Source organism: Benincasa hispida, chromosome 5 (genome assembly GCF_027475165.1).
Source record: "Benincasa hispida cultivar pf3 chromosome 5, pf3_genome.v1.1, whole genome shotgun sequence".
NCBI classification, from domain to species: Eukaryota; Viridiplantae; Streptophyta; class Magnoliopsida; order Cucurbitales; family Cucurbitaceae; genus Benincasa; species Benincasa hispida.
This window is the reverse complement of record NC_143482.1, coordinates 65,826,762-65,845,862: the sequence shown is the minus strand read 5'-3', so window position 1 is coordinate 65,845,862 and position 19,101 is coordinate 65,826,762. Positions and strand designations below refer to the sequence as shown.

General features: G+C 35.5%; 1 protein-coding gene across 1 annotated transcript; it reads right to left on the bottom strand.

The window, feature by feature from the left end:
- Nucleotides 1–430: 430 nt before the first annotated feature.
- Nucleotides 431–4,181, bottom strand: AAC3 (ADP/ATP carrier 3). Its single transcript, XM_039032355.2, has 4 exons — nt 3,963–4,181; nt 1,816–2,307; nt 1,294–1,665; nt 431–1,095 (listed from the first exon to the last, which is right to left on the bottom strand). Exons 2-4 carry the CDS (start codon nt 2,284–2,286, stop codon nt 796–798), a joined length of 1,143 nt encoding a protein of 380 aa, XP_038888283.1. The 5' UTR covers nt 2,287–2,307; nt 3,963–4,181; the 3' UTR covers nt 431–795.
- Between the last annotated feature and the right edge of the window lie 14,920 nt (nt 4,182–19,101).

The following is a 19,101-nucleotide window of genomic DNA, read 5'->3' as shown; positions in this document are numbered from 1 at the left end:
TTTACACTCTTTAAAAGAGGTTTCTTGGAACTTAAGGGATAACTATGTTTAAGGCTCTCCTTTGTTTGATCCAAATGAATCTTTGGAATTAAATTGTTCTGTATTTACAAGTCCTTGTTATGTGTAAGTGCAAAAACAATTGATGTCAGAATGGAAAATGTTAGTGTTTCTTAAGTATCAAGTTAGTTGACTAATGATGCTTACTTCATTGAAAGAAAATAATAATTTCTATGTCCCAACTTGTGTGTTATAGTAAGAGATTATACATTTTACAATAAGAAACTCAAAAGCCTAACTATAATTCTCAAAGACTCATGACGAAAATGCATGAGAGAGAACTACATTCAATATTAAGAATGGGATTGACTGCAAAGCTTCATTGTTAAAATTGAAGCTCTTCAATGGTTTGGTTTCAGGTTTGGCAGCTCAATGAAAGCAAACGTCAATGATATTATAAGAGTTTATACCAAACAGTATCCGAGACCTACATTCTGCTAAGAACAGAGTCCACGATATGCGAAACAAATGAGCAAAGCTTGGAATACAAACATTTCTGCACACGGCAGACGTTAGCAAAAGGCAATCACTGTGTTAAGAATTCTCAGAAGACCAAAATTCCATCTTCAAGCTCAAGCACAAACAACAAACACTCAGGACTCCAGTGATGCTTTTGACAGCTATGGTTCCTAGTGACAAACTATCCAGATGCTGAAGGAAACATTCATTCATAACAGATTATTCAACTTAAGAGAAACTACACAATCTTCACTCATCCTTGCAGTTTCAGAAGCTCTTTTAACCGCCACCACCGGAACCATATTTCTTGCCAAGAACAAGAAGCTGAAGCTTATCATACCCAGCCAACACACCAGCACCAGCAACGGCACGCAGAATGTTTGCCCCAGCACCCTTGAAAAGAGATTTAGTACCCTCATTCTTAACGATCTGTTTGAATGCGTCCAAGGAGCTATTGTACTTGACTGCTTCGCCTGAGGTCATCATCATTCTTCTTCGGACAGTGTCGATTGGGTAAGAAGCCAAACCAGCTCCTATTGTGATACACCATCCAAGCAAGAAACTGGCAAAGAAACTATCCTGCAAACATTGAACAAAAACTCTAGTTAATACACATAGAGGATGATGCATCCAGATCTTGTAGCCCCTTATCCAAGCCAGGTCTCAAGAGAACAAAATTTTGATCTTTGTTTTAATCAGGCAGTATACAATTGTATTTAAGTATGACGTATTTAAAAATCACTAATGAAATCAAACCAAACAAATAGAACTACTGACCTGCAAATCGCCAACCAAAACCACGGGCTTCATTGAATCATACATTCCAAAGTAAAGACCACGATACACAATAATTCCAACACAAGAGATGTTAAATCCACGATACAGCCCAGCAATGCCATCAGATTTAAGGGTTTTCTTGTAAACATCAACAAGACCATTAAACTGCCTCTCACCACCCTTTTTAGCAGCCTTAGCATCATTGGCCAGACGAGTTCTAGCATAATCAAGGGAATAAACAAAAAAAAGAGACGAAGCACCAGCAGCACCACCAGAGGCCAAATTCCCAGCAAACCATTTCCAGTAACCGTCTCTGTCTTTCTTGAAGTTGAACAGCCTCTTGAAGTGATCCTTGAAGGCAAAATTCAAAGCCTAGTGCACCAGCAATTTTTAAATATTTAGCTTGATTATTCTAATGGTAAATAAGGGGTGAAAAAACAGAAGCGAATTCCAAGTGCAAAAACAAATAATAATAATAATAATTTTTAACAAAATTTTAAATATTGAGCAAAGGAAACAGACTTGTGTGGGGAAATATCTGATAACATTTGCAGTGTTTCCTCTCCATAGAGAAATGACTCCTTCATCTTTAATTGTACGGGCAAAGCAGTCAGTAATTCCTTTGTATGGCTCAGACAGCCTACCAGTCTTAAGCATCTCATCCTGATTCTGGATTAGCAGTTTGACACGCTCAATTGGAGCAGCAGCTGTTTTAGAAACAGCAGCAGATACTCCTCCCATAAGAAAATCCACAGCAAAGCCGGCTGCACCTTTCTCTGAAGGAGCTTGTACAAGAAAAGGAGAAGTGGGCGAAACTCCAGCCAAGCCAGTCCCATGATAAGCTGTCTTTAAGGGATTCTCCAAAACTCCATTAGCGTATACTCCTGTTGTAGTATAACGTGTGGAGTGAAGGCCAGGGGAAAGCCTAGAAGTAAGGTGAGAATGGCCACATATCTTCTGAAACACCGATGAATGGTGTGATGAATCTGCCATTGTAGGGACTCAGATGAGGACCTATACAGGTGCAAGATAAACATGGCCAAGTTTTTCTTTAATAAGAATAATTGCAAGATAAAACCAAGTTTTAAGCATAGAAAGCATAACTACCTAGACTTTGGCATTGTCCTTTCAACTGAAAATCTAAGGGTATAGGCAACTTTGGCATAAGCATTAATTACATTCTTTATCTAATATAGTAGAAAGTAGGTTACTCCGGCATGGTCCTTTCAACTGAAAACATTGTTATAAGAGCAGAAGGCATGCATCTACCAAGAATATTTTCCCTCATCTATAAACATCTCCTAAACGCAAGATCAGTTTGAGTTAGTTAAAGCCTTATATTCCAGTCATACACCGAGTGCAAACTGCAGACCAATAAATAAAGGACTTGAATAGAAGCAGCATAAATTTTATTATAAATCATGAATTCTAAAGAACATTTGTTCCTTACTGTCAGAAAAAAAAAACATAATTATTAATTAAAACATAAGTAACATTGTACTGGACTGCTAAACTAAGGTAAACAAATCATACAAAATTTAAAATGTAAGGCCTCTCCAACATACCAGCATGTGGCGTGCCAATGCAAAGTGTTAATTAAGATATGTCAAATTCTAAGAGTACAAATGGAAGCTAACCATACTTATACCAATTCCCGTTCTTGAAGACTTTCTGGCCCTCCAAATCGTCCACACTAACACCAATAATCTTTCTCCTCCAAGAGGAGAATCGATTAACTAACCAAATATAACATTTGGCCCACCTACCATATACAACACCAAAATAAGAGCTCTGGATAGTAGATGAAAAGCACCTATAAATTAAGTGAACACCCAAATGATCACCCTTGCACCAAGATAAAAGGAAGAAGTTCACTATCTGTGGCTTCCTTCAGTATAATATCTTTGCTACAACCTAATGCTTGAGATGGAATCTTTTGTGGATATCTTTCTCCCTTGACTTCAAAATATGATAACTACAACCACAATGTTAAGGTTTCGACCTTTGAGATTCCCACTTGGCATCAACCACATCACTAGCAGAGAATATTATTGCAAGGAATATACCAAGAAGCATAAGTGTAAGAACACAACATATTCTCAATCTCTCTACAAGATTAAGAAAAACAGAAATTTCACTTTTCAGAAATCTTCCTGAAGCTTTTTTGTCTTTATTTATTTTTATTTTTATGTTATTTGTGAGTGTCGGACCAGCTCACATGCATCTCAACTAACCTCGTAGAACAATCCGCCTGACCGTACATCATTTGGGTGTCAAGAAAACCTATGTGATTTTAATCCTAGGTAGGTGGCCAACATAGATTGAACATATGATCTCTTAATCCTTTATCAAGATCATGTCCCTATTTACCATTAGACCATCCCATGATGGTTATCTTCCAGAAGCTAGTAATAACACTGATCACCATTAAGAAACAAAATACCGGTGTGCCTCCAACAAATTGTCAGTAGACGCAGAGACAGAGCATGACGAACACAACCATGATAGTAGAATTACGCTATGATCCCCATTAAAAACAACGTAGATCGCCGCATAATGAGTAAATGAGCAAAAATGAACTAAAATTATTTCCAATTAACTTGAATATTCTCAGTTCGTACAGAGAGAGAGTGAGATGATGCATGAAATCAAAGAAAGAAAACTCCAACCTGTAAAGGCCGCCGAGGGTGAAAGAGACAGAAATGGTGAGAGATCACCAAGTGGGGTGCCTCGCGGAATGCGATTTCATGCAGAAATGAAGCTTCGGTATATAGTCAGAGAGCTCGCGGAGACTAGGGTTTGAACCCTAAATGACATATTCACCCTTCCATTTACATGTAAATAATAATTATGCCACTCTCTGTTTCAAACGATTAACGACTGTAACTGTATGACAGCGGAGCGGGAGGCGGCCAAGAGGAAGCACCGTCGGTGAGACAGTGGGCCTAAGGTAAAAGCCCAAACTTACTCTGGAGTTTAATTGGGCTTGATTTGGTCAATTGGGCTACAAATTGGATGGTCAAAAGCCCAAATTTCCTACGTTAATAAGTGGAAATATTACCTTGTAATGGGTAGCACTTTGAGGTTAGTGTAATAGCGGCATTTTTAATGAATTGCTAATATTATAAAAACTATAATGATAGACTCTATCGTTTTTTAGTACAAATGAGATGGGAGAATTTGAACCACAGATCACTTGATTCTCAACACATATTAATGTCAATTGAGCTAAGCTTTTTTTGGCAATAGACTCCATCATTGTTAGACTATAGACTCTATCCTATCAACAATAGAGTCCACTAATAACCTTTAAGTACTAAATCTAAATTTTATTATATCTATATACATCCTTTATATTGTACTATATTTGTTAATACTTTTGAGTCTGATAAGCTATATTTTCAACCTCCACTTATGTGTAGTTGAAAGCTTGTAGTGTATGGTATATTTAGAAATGAATGCTTTTAATTCATTTTGGTTAGGTTCAAAACAATCAAATATTTGATCTTACACTTTTAAAACTATTTTCCTACTATCAATACTAATATTGAATCATAAAATGGTTTGTAATATGATAAGCAATTTTAACCATTAAAATCACTTCCAAATATCCCCTAATACTTTCACATTATTGTTAACTCTTAATCATGCAGTTTTTAAATATTAATTTAAAAATAAGAATAAAAACGAGAATATTGTGTGAATTCACCTATCTTTGATTTTTTATTCCAATCACAAAGTTTTACTTAGAAAAATTCAATACGAAGTGAGCTTTTTTATTTGAAGTGCACAATTCAACCTATATTGAAAAAACATGATAAGATGACTTCTCACTTGAAATACGAATGTCAAATAGGAAATACTGGCAAGTACTGTAACAACAAAATACCAACAACAATAAAACAAGTAAAAGCAAACAATGATTGGTAACCCAGTTCGATGATAAATCATCTACATTTGGGAAACAGTGTGTCCAAGAAATATAATCCACTAATATTAAAGAGTTAAATAATTACAATGTAGTACTTATCTGTAATACTCCAACTACTACAGTAACTCATATAGAGCCCAACTCACAAGTCACATATGCTCCCCCTAAGTATGATAATATTAGTTTTGAACACTTCAGCTTCTGACAGCTTTTGAGACTCCTCTTCACATGATTATCTTCCTTGCAACTCAATGAACTCCCTTTACTAATGAATCTTAGGTTCTCCCTAAAATGGAGAAATCCTTTCGAGTATGAAGTCTTAGGCTCCCTCTAAGACAAAGAATCCCTTCTCTTCAGTGATGCCTTAGGCTCCCCCTTAGACAAGTAGTATCTTCAAGTTCTTTGAATGACTTATCCAAAAGGATACGCACAACAGAATAAAGTGAGCAAAGATCGACAAAACCCACGATGCAGAAAATGACCGTCAAGAACAAATTGGTTACCAGGACAAATCACAATGATGCACTATTTGATCACAAAGAATTACACTTCTTCTGATAATTAACAAATGCGACAATCCTCCAAGAAGATCAAAATTCACCTTAAAAAGATCGTGGTCAACTAAGGAAAGAATGTCCAGAAAATATTTCCCTTTTTTGTAAAAAGATAAGATGCACCATAAAAAGAAAAATATCGACCAATATATTTTTGTAGAGATTTTCAAAATTAGAAAATAAAAATATTCTACATATAAATTCTATATTAGGAAAATTAAAAAAAAAATTGTAGTAATTAGACATGTCTGAGGTAGATGTTTAGGACATCATTTGTGACAACTGCAAAAACCGTCAGAAGCTACCTTAGAAAAAATCTAGAGATAATAAGAAAATCTCTAATAAACTCCCCCTTTGGCTGATTTTTTTTTTAAAGGCGGAATATGAAACAATCAATGATCAAAATAATGAATGTCAAAAACAAAGTCGGGACAATATTAGTAATAAGTGAAGATACACAAGTTTGTACAACTGAAGTAAAAGAAACAAAGTCACTTAGCCAGCCAAATACAGAACCAAAAACATCAAATAACCGACACCGAATTCATCTAAAACCAAGAACCACAAAACAAGCTCAAACAAGCAGAGCTTTCCTCCAGATCTTCAACACAACACCAGATCTCCAACACAAAACCATCACTACAAAAAAAAAAATTAGTCTTGTGGTTGAAAGAAAGACGCCCTAACAGACTTGGCCAATGTTACATGCATCGTCTATAACATCTCGTCTACAGTCGCTCTTTGCTCCTAAAGCATCTGGATCTGAGTATTAATATCTTTCGATTCATTTGAAAGATGATGCAAAACTCGACTTCCAAAAAGAGATTCAATCAAAGCCTGACTGAACTATCAACATAGGTAGCAAGGAAGGAGCAACTAGATTTGGGACATGATAATTTTGTAGAAGTTTGAGATCAATTGAAAAGAGAGTCAGAGCAAGACCAATAAGTTCCCTAGCAGTAATCAAGTCTGGTTTTTAAGCAAGAAAAATTCCACAAATTAAACGCAGATAGCAGATAGCTAATTTCAAGGTTTGATATCCGATTTGATGTTTGATCTGATTAAGTACAAAATCTCCATGGTTGAAAAAAGTTCTAGTCCCATTTTGATATAACAATGTAGCAAGAGAAACAAAAAAAAAAAAAAAAAAAAAAAAAAAAAAAAAAACCTTATTTGTCAGAGGAAGGATGCCAATTGAAGATCCCAATCCTATGAAGCATATCATATTTAGTACTCAGAGTGGCAGCGGATAACTGACCCTTCTTAGGCCAAGATGACCTTGAAGGATGAGTGAACACCACAGTGGACGTGGATCATATCCCAATTTTTTATTCTTACAGAAGCAATAAATTCAGAGGATGGAAACAATTAATATACATTCTAAATGACAGTATGCTTTATAGAAAAAACCAAGAGGAAATCAGGGGTTTGAAATTACTAACACTTGAAGACCATATCTTCTTAGATTCCTCTCTAATCACAAAATCTTCGCACTCTCCTTAGATTATGAACACCCAAAATGCAGCACTACCAAAAATCCAATTGGTCGGACATTGCCACATGAGATTACCTTGGTATTCTCTATAGGGTGAGAATCCACGAGACGAGTAGGTTTCGTGTTAATTTTGGCAGAGGAAGATGAAGAAACTATTTTGAAAGGAAAAGCTTTTCAAAGAAAACGATAGGGGATGAATCTCTGTGTGTCTTCTACGTGAGAAGCAAGGGGGAGGAAGAAAATTGAACTAATCTCAACCAACCCCACTTGCACATCTTTTGAATGAGAGAAGGGGGGGGGGGGGGGGGGGGGGGGGGGTGTAGAGGAGCAGTTATGATATTATCTCATTTAACCTATAGTATTTAACATGAGTCAAATTCATATTAAATTTAACCTATAGTATTTATATGAATCATATTCATATAATTAATATTCGAATCATATTCAAATATTTACTCCTCTCAAATAAAACTTTATATTATAATGAACCAAATGCATTATATTAATTATATCATATATAATTAACTCTCTCAATTAATTTGAACAATTCCAATTAATCCAAAATTAATTTGATTCTCATTAATTCCAGTTTAGTTATTGAGGGGACCTTATGAACCGATAGATTGAAGCTCCAATGGTACTTGATTAATTAACTAAACTCTTTAATTAAATTAAACAACTTTCATTAACTGTCGGTCACTCCACTAAAGATCGACAACTGCACTTTTCGCACTACAGATATATTTCTATGTCGATTGGATATAACTAATCAATGGTGTTGCGTTTCTAGCCAGTTTAGTTATGAATCAGTTTAGTTATTGAGCGAATTCCATCTTGTGATGTTGCGTTTCTAGCTCCCCAAATTAGACGAATCCCCAAAATGGAAGGCATATTGAGTCGACGATACTAGCCACTCTCACCCACAAAAATCAAAGGATCGCCTTCATAGGCAGGAGTTCACAACTCAAGATTCAAGTCAAGTTACTTATGGTCATCTTAGTGAAAATTAAGTCTCTTCTATCAACGTTATTATATAGCGAGACCATTCATTTCGTGGTTCAGTCTTATACAAAATCTTTATATACAATACCCCCGTTCACATTTCTCCACATGAATGATCAGATCAGATCATTTATAGCACTTTACAACAATTGTAACAAATACAAAACGAGTTGTATTCATAGTGTTACTAGTGTTGGGGTTTGTGTCCTAAAGTCTTGTTTCCTATAGTTTGTAAACAACTTTGTACGAACATTTGTGATGTATAATATAAATGATATTTACTTCACTACTTGACTTTGCACATTTAGATTTTTTTTATTTTACCACAAACCAATAAACTTAATATCCTTGGTTGTCTTTATGTAACTTAAGCATGTATGTAGTGACATACAAGTGGATCATGTCTTAAGTGACAACAAAAATAGTCTGTAATATATGGATATAGGAGGGAAACCTTATCTTGGTAACACTACAGATGCAGCCCACTTTGTGGAATTGTTACAAATGTTGTGACTTGTCACAGATGGTCTGATCCTGATCATTCGTGTAGTGGACATGTGAGCAAGGGTGTCCTATACAAAGAGTTTGTATAAGACTTGACCTTGAAGTGTTAATGTCTTGTCATGTATCACCGTTCATGACTGAGACTTCACTTCACTAGGATGACAATAGGTAACATGACCTCAATCCTGAGTGAGTTGGGAACTTCTGCCATTGAGGGTGGTCCTTTGCTTTGCATGGGTGCGAGTGGCCAGAACGTCGACTCAAACTGACCATTTTGGGGATTCATTTGATTTAGGAGCTGAGAACTTAGCTTCACAAGATGGAGTTCACTCCTTCCTCAAAGTAGGGGTAAGTAGATAGATTGCTCTCTTAGGGGCTGATCCCCGGGCTTGAACGATGTAGTGCCACACACCTTCTCATGGCCTGAGAGATATTCACACATAGTAGGACTATGTTGTATTATTCATTAGAGGGATCAGTGGTACTTAAGGAGGAAGATGTAATTACAGAGACAAAACGGTAAATTGGCCTACTTTAATTATGAGCATCTGTGAAGGGTCATCGTACTGATGATTGGTTATATCCGATGGACATAGAAATATATCTATGACTAAAAGATTTCAACTGTTGGTCTTTAATTGAATGTATGGCAGTTAACGGATGGTGGATATCGTGACTAAATAGTTTAGTCAGTTGTTCACGCATCGTTGGAGCTTTGAGCCATAAGTTCATAAGGTCCCCTTGGTAGCTTGGATACAAGTTGAAAATCAGTTTTTGGGTCATTTTGAAATGTTCAAATTAACAAAAGGGAGTTCGATTATATATGATATAATTGAACGAGTTAATTAAATATGATATAATTAACTTTATGTATGAAATACATTAATTTGGAGGAAATTGGATATAAATATGATTTATATCTAGTAGAGGAAGATATTATAATTAATATATGATATTAATCTGCAGGCATTGTGAAAAGATAGTGTCATCGTTTAAAATCAGTGCCTATACGATAGTGACTGCACAATCGCTTACATATACGATATTGCTAAGCGATCGCATATCGATTACACTGTCGCACGCTATTATCTAAACGATCGTTTACCTTTTTCCTAAGCGATGATTTAGCTCCTAGTATTTACTAAATGATCGTATAGACGATCACTTAGTTTTTCCTACGCGATCGTTCGGACGATTGCTCACCCTTTTCCTACACGATCGTTTACCTTTTCCTACACAATCATTTAGACGATCGCTTACTTTTCCTACACAATCCTATACTTCACCTAAACGATCAAGCATCTTATCTATGCGATAGACGACCTCTTCTCCCAGTTTTTTTATCGTTGTGTACGGTCTCTCTTCCTCCTTCCCTCTACCAAATCCGAACAAAGCTCACACTTTAGATTCTCACTCCAAGAATACTGAGGGCTCTGAGTGGTGTTGTCTTCTCCGTTTCCTTATGTCTGAGTGGTGATTGTTTGAGGTAGATGGTTGGGCTTCAGACTCGCTGTGAAGAAGAAATCTTCATCTGGTATGATTTCTTGATCTCTTTAGCATTATGAAAGTATGTTTAAATGTATATGCGGTAATTCTGTCACAATGAATTGGAAATATCTGCTTCTACTCGTAGGTACTCTTGAATAAGAGTTCCTTCAACTAGGATAAGGTACCCAACCGTATCCATCTACTACTAACCATTTTGGTTATCTCTTAAACATGATCCGTCTATATGTCTCCACATGCATGTTTAAGTTATAGAAGATAATAGGTTATGTAGGTTAATGCTATTAAATGTCAAATAAAATACTATTGGATTTTATGCTCCAAATCTCGTAGATAGTAAACGTTATTAATTGATCATCATCAATAAAGAGTTGTAGATGTTAATTCAATAAATGTTATTGTTTGTGTTGTTTGTCTATTTTCATCTTACAAGGTTGCCTTATGAGTCTTAAACTATATGTGGAGACATATAGGGATCAATGTTCAAGATATAATCTGAATGGTCTATAGTATAGGAATAAGACTGGGTACCTTATCCTGGTAACACTATGGATACGATCGCCTTATGAGTCTTAAACTATATGTGGAGACATATAGGGATCAATGTTCAAGATATAATCTGAATGGTCTATAGTATAGGGATAAGACTGGGTACCTTATCCTGGTAACACTATGGATACGATCGCTTTGTATTTGATATAAACACAATGATCCAACGTGTTCGTGTAGTTAACATGTGAGTGAAGGTATCCTATGGAATGAGCTTACATAAGACTAGACCGCGAAATTTTTGGGATTGGTATCCTGATTCTCTCAGAGTCTCGTAGTTTGTAAACAATTTGTACACATTATTATTAATAAAATAAATGTTATTTTATTTGCATTTACTCATATCCAATAAACTATGATTCGTGGTTATTTCATGTAAACTTAAGCATGCATGTGAGACATATAAGTGTATCATGCCTTAAGTAATAACCTAAATGGTCTGTAGTATAAGGATAAAGGAGGGATACCTTATCCTGGTGACACTAAAGATACGACCTGCTTTGTAGATATTTACAAGTGTTGTAAAGTGCTACAATGGTCTGATCCTGGCCATTCATGTGGAGACATGTGAGTGGGGGTGTCCTATGCAAAGAGTTTGTATAATACCGGACCACAAGATGATTAGTCTCTTTATATAATGCCATTGATAATTGAGACTTACATTTTACTAAAATGACTATAGGTGACATGACCGTAATCTTGAGTGTTTTGAGAACTTCTGTCTATGATGGTAGTCCTTTGATTAGTATGGATTAGAGTGGACAGATTTCCAACTCAACAAGCCTACCTTTTTAGGATTTGTCTGATTAGGGAGCTGGGAACTCAATTACACAAGACGGAATTCACTTCTTCCCCGAAGTAGAGGTAAGTAGATAAATTTCTCCTTTAAGGGCTGATTCCGGGTCTTGAACATAGTGGCTACACCCTCTCTTTGGAAGAGAGGACTCAGTCATAGTAGAACTATGACTTATTATTCATTAGAGGAATCAGTGGTACTTAAGGAGTTAAATATAACTATAGAGACAAAATGGTATTTGGCCCAGCTATACTTATGAGTGATTTGTGAAGGGTTATCGCACTGTTGATTGGTTATATGGACACAGAAATATATCTGTAGTGAGAGATTATAGTTGTCGGTCTTTAGTGGAGTGCCCGGAAGTTAACGGATGGTGGATCTTGTGACTAAAGAGTTTAGTCAGTTATTCACGTATGGTTGGAGCTTCAACTAATCGTTGTTACACGATTGAGTAGCAAAGTCTACGCGATAGACTTCATTTACTAAATGATCAAGTAAATCGTCTATGCGATAGACAGTGTTCTTATCTCCCACTTACTTGATCATCTACTCAATCGTATACTTCCTCTCTTTCTCAAGCCAAGATCATACAGAGCCAACAACTCTTGGATTCTTACACCGAGAATACCAAGATAACACTTGTGATGGTGTTCTTCTCAGTTCATGAATCGAGTTGGACTCAATTAGGTTCAAGGATCATCATGTTGTTCATGTTGTTGGTCGCAGTCTTTTCGTTGTGTTCATGTGCTATGTTTTGATGCATTGGACTTCGATCGAGGGATACTTGAAGAATGGTTCTTCAAAGGTATGCACACTTTATCCCTTGAATCGTATTGTAACATGATGTAATTTTCATTTATGCATAATCTGTTAGTTTTCGTTTTAGACTGTAATTGTTTGTGTTCAATCTGAATGGAATTTGGAATGATCCACCTCCGCTGCTCATGGAAATTCCCGTTTTAGATTTTCTTCAATTGGTATCAGAGCCAATTTGTTTTGATATTCCAAATTTCATTGCTATATTGAATTTCTTTTACAGTTATGGTGGGTTTTAAGTTTGTTTTGCAATGCGTTTAAGAGTTAAATGTGTTTGTGGATGTGTTGATGGATGTTTACGGGATGATTGCCTCTGTTTAAAGCCTTCTTTAAGTTTATAAAGTGTTAATTTGTAAGGGCCCCTTCGTTTTTGGGCATCATTAACAACTAATCGAGTCTGTATTCAAAGTTTTTGAAGTTGTTTGAGTCATTCATAATGAATTTTCGAAGCATGGAGATGCAGTTCTCATCGAGGAAGAAGACCAAAGGTTGGTTGTATCGTGTAGCCTAGGCTAAACGATTGTTGAGATTTGGCTAAACGATCATGTAGAAAATTTCTGCCTGATCGTGTAGTATTTACTAAATGATCGTTAAACGATCAGGTAAAGAGTTTACTCTATCGTGTAGCGTTGGTTGTTCGATCGCGTGGACGCTTGAGACGATTGCATAGAGTTTTGACACTTATCGTTTAATAAAAGGCACGCGTACCAAACGATCGCGTGGTTCAGCATGCTTCATCGCATAGTCACTGACTACACGATCACCCAGTATACGATACCTTACGCTTGCTCAGCGATCGTTTAGACGATTATGCTTCATCACATCGTTGTCGTTTACTTGATCGTTTAAGGCTTACGTTGCACATTGCGTGCTGCATGATCGCGTTGCCTTTATGCTTCATCGCATAGTAAAAGGTACACAATCATTTATGCTTATACAGCATTGCTAAACAATCACAAGGATTTTTTATATGATGAAGGAGAGCGAGCTTCGCTCCGACGGTTCAAGGCCCGATTCACCTCTTTGAACCGGTGACTCATTGCTCTTTGTAATAGTTAGCTTTGTTTTTTGAGAATTTGAGGCTAATTATCCCGGTTCATCAACTTTTTCTTAACGTACATAAGATGTATGTTTGTTTATATGCCATAGTGTATGAGATATAGATTTAAAACCCACCTTAGGTTATGCATTTTATTCATGCATCATATATTATAAGTGTGATAATATAGTAAATGGCATGATGAAATTACAAGAAAGCATGCTTATGCATCAGGAAATATAAGAGTTATATTTATGCATACATTAAGCATATTCATGCATCATCTTTATATTATAAGAGTTATAGTATAAGGGTGTATGAATGCATGTATGCTTGGTTCATTGCTTTGTTATATAAGTGTTATATACCAGTAGTAATGAATGAACAATGCATGGAGCATGACACTTAGGCTTATTTATAAGCATGTATATGAGACATATAAGTGGATCATGCCTTAAGTAATAACTTAAATGGTCTGTAGTATAAGGATAAAGGAGGGATACCTTATCTTGGTGACACTACAGATACAGCCCACTTTGTAGATATTTACAAGTGTTGTAAAGTGCTACAAATGATCTGATCCAGACCATTCATGTATTAGACATGCTAGCGGAGGTGTCCTATACAAAGAGTTTGTATAAGACCGAACCACAAGATGATTAGTCTCTTTATATAACGTTGTTGATAATTTAGACTTACATTTCACTAAAACGACCATAAGTGACATGACCTTAATCCTGAGTGTTTTGGGAACTCCTGCCTATGAGGGCAGTCGTTTGATTAGTATAGGTGAGAGTGGCCAGATTGTCAACTCAACAAGCCTACCTTTTTAGGGATTTGTCTAATCGGGGAGTTGGGAACTTAGTTACACAAGATGGAATTCACTCCTTCCTCAAAGCAGGAGTAAATAGATAAATTGCTCCCTTAATGGTTGATTCTAGGTCTTGAACATAGTGGCCACACCGTCTCTTTGGAAGAGAGAACTCAATCATAGTAGGACTATGACTTATTTGTTCATTAGAGGAATCATTGGTACTTAAGGAGTTAGATGTAACTATAGAGGCAAAATGGTAAATTGGCCTAGTTGTACTTACGAGCGATTTGTTAAGGGTTATCGCACTATTGATTGGTTATATGGACACAGAAATATATCTGTGGTGAGAGAATGCAGTTGTCGGTCTTTAGTGGAATGCTCGACAGTTAACAAATGGTGGATCTCGTGACTAAATAATTTAGTCAATTATTCACGTACCGTTGGAGCTTCAAGCTACATGTTCATAAGGTCCCCTTGGTAGCTCAATGGGTTCAAGTTGAGAATAAGATTTTGGGTTGATTTGAAATGTTTAAACTAACAAGAGGAAATTCAATTATATGTGATATAATTGTGGTGATGTATGAGATATATTAATTGAAGGAATTAATATAAATATGATTTATATTAAGTACCATAAAATAGAAAAAGAACTATGGTTTATATGTTTCATATGATGAAATATTAAAACTATAGGTTATAAATATAGTATGATAAGTTGGTTATCATATTTATTTATAATATGTTAATTATATGATAATTATTTCTTTTTCTCTAATAACCATTTGAGTGGAAAGTTATTGGTAGTTTTATGGTAATCGTGAGATAAAAGGAAAATTGTTTTCCAAAAATTAGTAGTTGATCCATTCGGATAATTCTCACCGAATAGGCTATCAAGTGATATTTTTTTTTACTAAGCGATAGCCATTGAGAGTACAGTAGTTACTCAGCTGATTGTTGTTACACAATCGAGTCGTATAGTCTATGCGATAGGCTTCAGTGACTAAATGACCGAGTACATCATCTATACGATAGACATGTTCTTATCTCCCACTTACTCGATCGCATACCTCATCTCTTCCTCAAGCCAAGATCATACAGAGCCCACAACTTCTAGATTCTCACATCGAGAATACCAAGGTAACACTTGTGGTGGTGTTCTTACTCAGTTCGTGAATTGAGTTGGACTTGATTGGGTTCGAGGAGCATCAAGTTGTTCATGTTGTTGGTCGCAGTCTGTTCGTTGTGTTTATGTGCTGTTTTTGGATGCATTGGACTTCAAATGGATACTTGAAGAATGGTTCTTCAAATGTATGCATACTCTATCCCTTGAATCGTATTGTAGCATGCTATCATTTTTATTGATGCATATCTGTTAGCTTCTGTTTTAGACTGTAATTGTTTGTGTTCAATCTGAATGGAATTTGGAACGATCCACTTCCGCTGCTCATGGAAATCTCTGTTTGTGATTTCCTTCAGAAATAGTAACCACTAGATGTAACACCGTTAACTAGTGAGGTTCCTATTTCAATAGGATGACCTAGGCAACTTAGTCTTAATCCTAAGTATATTATGAACTCCTTTTCACGAGGAATTTTCCTTTGATTTGTATGGGTGAGGGTGGCTAGTTCGTTGACCCAATATGCCTACCATTTTTAGGACAAGACCGAGTAGGGAGCTAGGAACATAATAATACAATATGGAATTCACTTCTTCCCATCTTCAGGGTAAGTAGATGAGTGTTCCCTTAAGTGGTGTCTCTGGAACTTGAACAAATGATCCTACCCTCTCATTGGCCCGAGAGGGGTTTCTGTTTATTGGTTGGACCATAAACAAGTTGTTCTTTAGAGGAGTACTGATACTTGAGGAGTCAAAGGTAACCCAAGGGTAAAACGATAATTTAACCTAATTGAAGTTACGAACACTCGTGAAGGACTAACTTACTATTATTGATGCTCCTGAGCCCGTGGAGAGGCGTGATATAATCTGTTGTGGAAACAGAAATATATCTGTAGTGAGAAGAGTGCAACTATGGATCTTTAATGGAGTGTATCCATAGTTAACGAATAATGATTAACTTGGTTAATCAGTTTAGCCAATTAATCTCATATTGTTGGAGTTTTTTATCTATAGGTCCACCAGGTCCCCTTGTTAACTCATTAGAGGATATTTAAGAGGGATGATTTGAATTGTTCAAATTAATTTGAGGAAACCATATATTAATATGATTAATATATAATTGATTAATGGATATGGTCTATAATTCAAATTAAATTGGAAAGTAATATTTGAATCAGATTCAATTAATTAATTCAAGAGAATTAGATTTATAAAGAATTAATTAATAGATAGGTATTACACATATACATATGATGTTTATGATAATTAAATATATATATATACACATTAAATCTAATTTAATGTATAAATAGTTATTTAATTAATGTGAAAATTAAATTAAATAAGTGTTATTTAATTGTGCTAATTAATTAAATAAATGTTATTTAATTAATCGGGCTAATTAATTAAATAAGTTTATTTAATTCATTAATTGTGGAAAAGAGAAATAGGAAAAGGATTAGAAAAAGGGTTTGATCCTTCTCTATATAAAAAGACTTCCCCTTTTGGACACACAACACACAAGTTTTATTGTACAAATTTTTTTCTAAGCCACAAAGAGCATCCTCTCCACTCTCCAAAACCTTTTTCTCCTCTCCCTCTCCCAATAGTTGGATACCACCTATCCCACTATTGGAATCCTAGATAATAACGAGGTTACTCTCGTGGTATTGTTCAAGATTATTCAAGAAATTGTTCATAATCAAGATCATTGGAGGAATGGTTCGTTTGAATATAAAGAGGATTGTCTGTGAAGCTTGGGAATCTACAGAGGTAAGAATGGTTCTAATTATTTTTCCTAAAGCATGCTATATTACATATTTATATTCTATTTTAGTATACTTTGTTTATGTAAAAATCAAATTGCGAGATGCAAGGCATTCACAACATCAGACCTTTCCCCACCGGTTAATTCAAATGCCAACTCTCTCAGTGATGGTCGCTTTTCAGAAACATCAGCAAGAACAGTTCCATTGAGATATTTATTAATGAAATCGATAGTAAAGGTGAATGGATGCCTTCGCACATGAAATTTTCTGAAAATCAAGATTATTAGGATTGTCAAATTTTTTTAGAAAGATTGACAATAAATTCTCTCACGATTTAAAGATAGAATGGTCCCAAATTTAGCACAGTTCTGTCAAATTGAGCTTGAAGAATCAATTTCATAAAGTCGAAACAGTCTTGAGTTCTATTTGACAATTTATTTTCATCACAATTTTCCTCTTAACCACAAATTTCAAAAGATTAGCCCCTGTCTCATTATGAAAAGAAATATCATCTAATGAACAGATGAAACATTCGAGGTAGTAAGTCTAAAAGGACCAGTTTTCTTTCCTTTGGACTTAACTGAGGCTCTAGTAACATGATCTGGAATAGACTTGCCATCATCACATAAACACTTAAATTTGCAGTTTTATAGTGAATCAGGGTCATCCTCGGATTCATACTAATCAGTCTCTGACAGAGGATGCATCAACACTTTTAACATTCACATTTTTCTTACAAGTTAGTTCAGACAGATGAATATCATTATCAGGATCAGATCTTGGACAAAACTGAGGGCTCTCTCAGCATTCAGATCAGTAGATTCATATACAACATTAGACATATCAGTATTCTTCAAATTATCATCATTCACAATAACCAAAGGATCTTCAACCATAATTCCTTGGTCAGGCATATTAGATACCTCAGGCAGAGTCTTAACACTCTCCTCAATAGGTTGAGCCATTTCATAAAGCTTAGTACTAACAAAAACCAGATTAACAGAAACATTTTGCGAAGCTGTAACACCAAGTATTGAAGAAGCTGACATAATATTTCTCAACCACAGTATTTAAAACATTTTCTTCATTCATGTCAACACCTTCATTTCCGTTCAACTCAAAATCAGACACGTTAGAATCAACATCTCCTCTAACAGTAGCAAATAATGTTGGAGTTTATGTCTAAATCTCATGTATCTTGTGGTTTGTAAAAATAAATTACATATCTAATAAAATAACAAGTATTTTATTAACGTTTAGACTGCATTAATTCAATCCAATAAACTAAGATCAAATGTTATTTTATGAAACTTATACATGTATGTGGAGACATATAGATGGATCATATTTAAAAGATAACCTAAATGGTCAGTAGTATATAGATAAGATTGGGTACCTTATCCTTGTGACATTATGAATACGACCCGCTTTATAGATGTTACAATTGTTGTAAAGTGCTACAAATTATCTAATCCTGGTCATTCATGTGTACACATGCGAGCGGGGGTATTCTGTACAAAGAGTTTATATGAGACCGGACCAAGAAAAGAATAGTCTCTCTTTATAACACTGTTGCTAAAAGAGACTTACATTTCAATAGGATGACCATATGTGACTTAACCTCAATCTTGAGTGAGTTGTGAACTCTTATATATGAGGGTGTTCCTTTGATTTGTATGGGTGAAAGTGGCCAAATTAGTCGACTTAACAAACTTACTATTTTGGAGAGTTGTCTGAGTGAGAAGTCGGTAACACAGCTACACAAGATGGAATTCACTTCTTCCCGTCTTTAAAGGAAGTAGATAAATTTCTCACTGAATAGCTGGGTCTTGAACATTAAAACCTCAACCTCTCACTGGCCCGAGGGGTGTTAGTTTATAGTTGGACTATAAACTGTTTGTTCATTAAAAGGATCAA

Coding starts and splice junctions, on each gene's coding strand:
- AAC3 (XM_039032355.2), bottom strand. CDS start 2,286: ATGGCAGATTCATCACACCATTCATCGGTGTTTCAGAAGATATGTGGC. Junction 1,666..1,815: donor TCAGATATTTCCCCACACAA/GTCTGTTTCCTT, acceptor CTGGTGCACTAG/GCTTTGAATTTTGCCTTCAA. Junction 1,096..1,293: donor TTTTGGTTGGCGATTTGCAG/GTCAGTAGTTCT, acceptor CAATGTTTGCAG/GATAGTTTCTTTGCCAGTTT.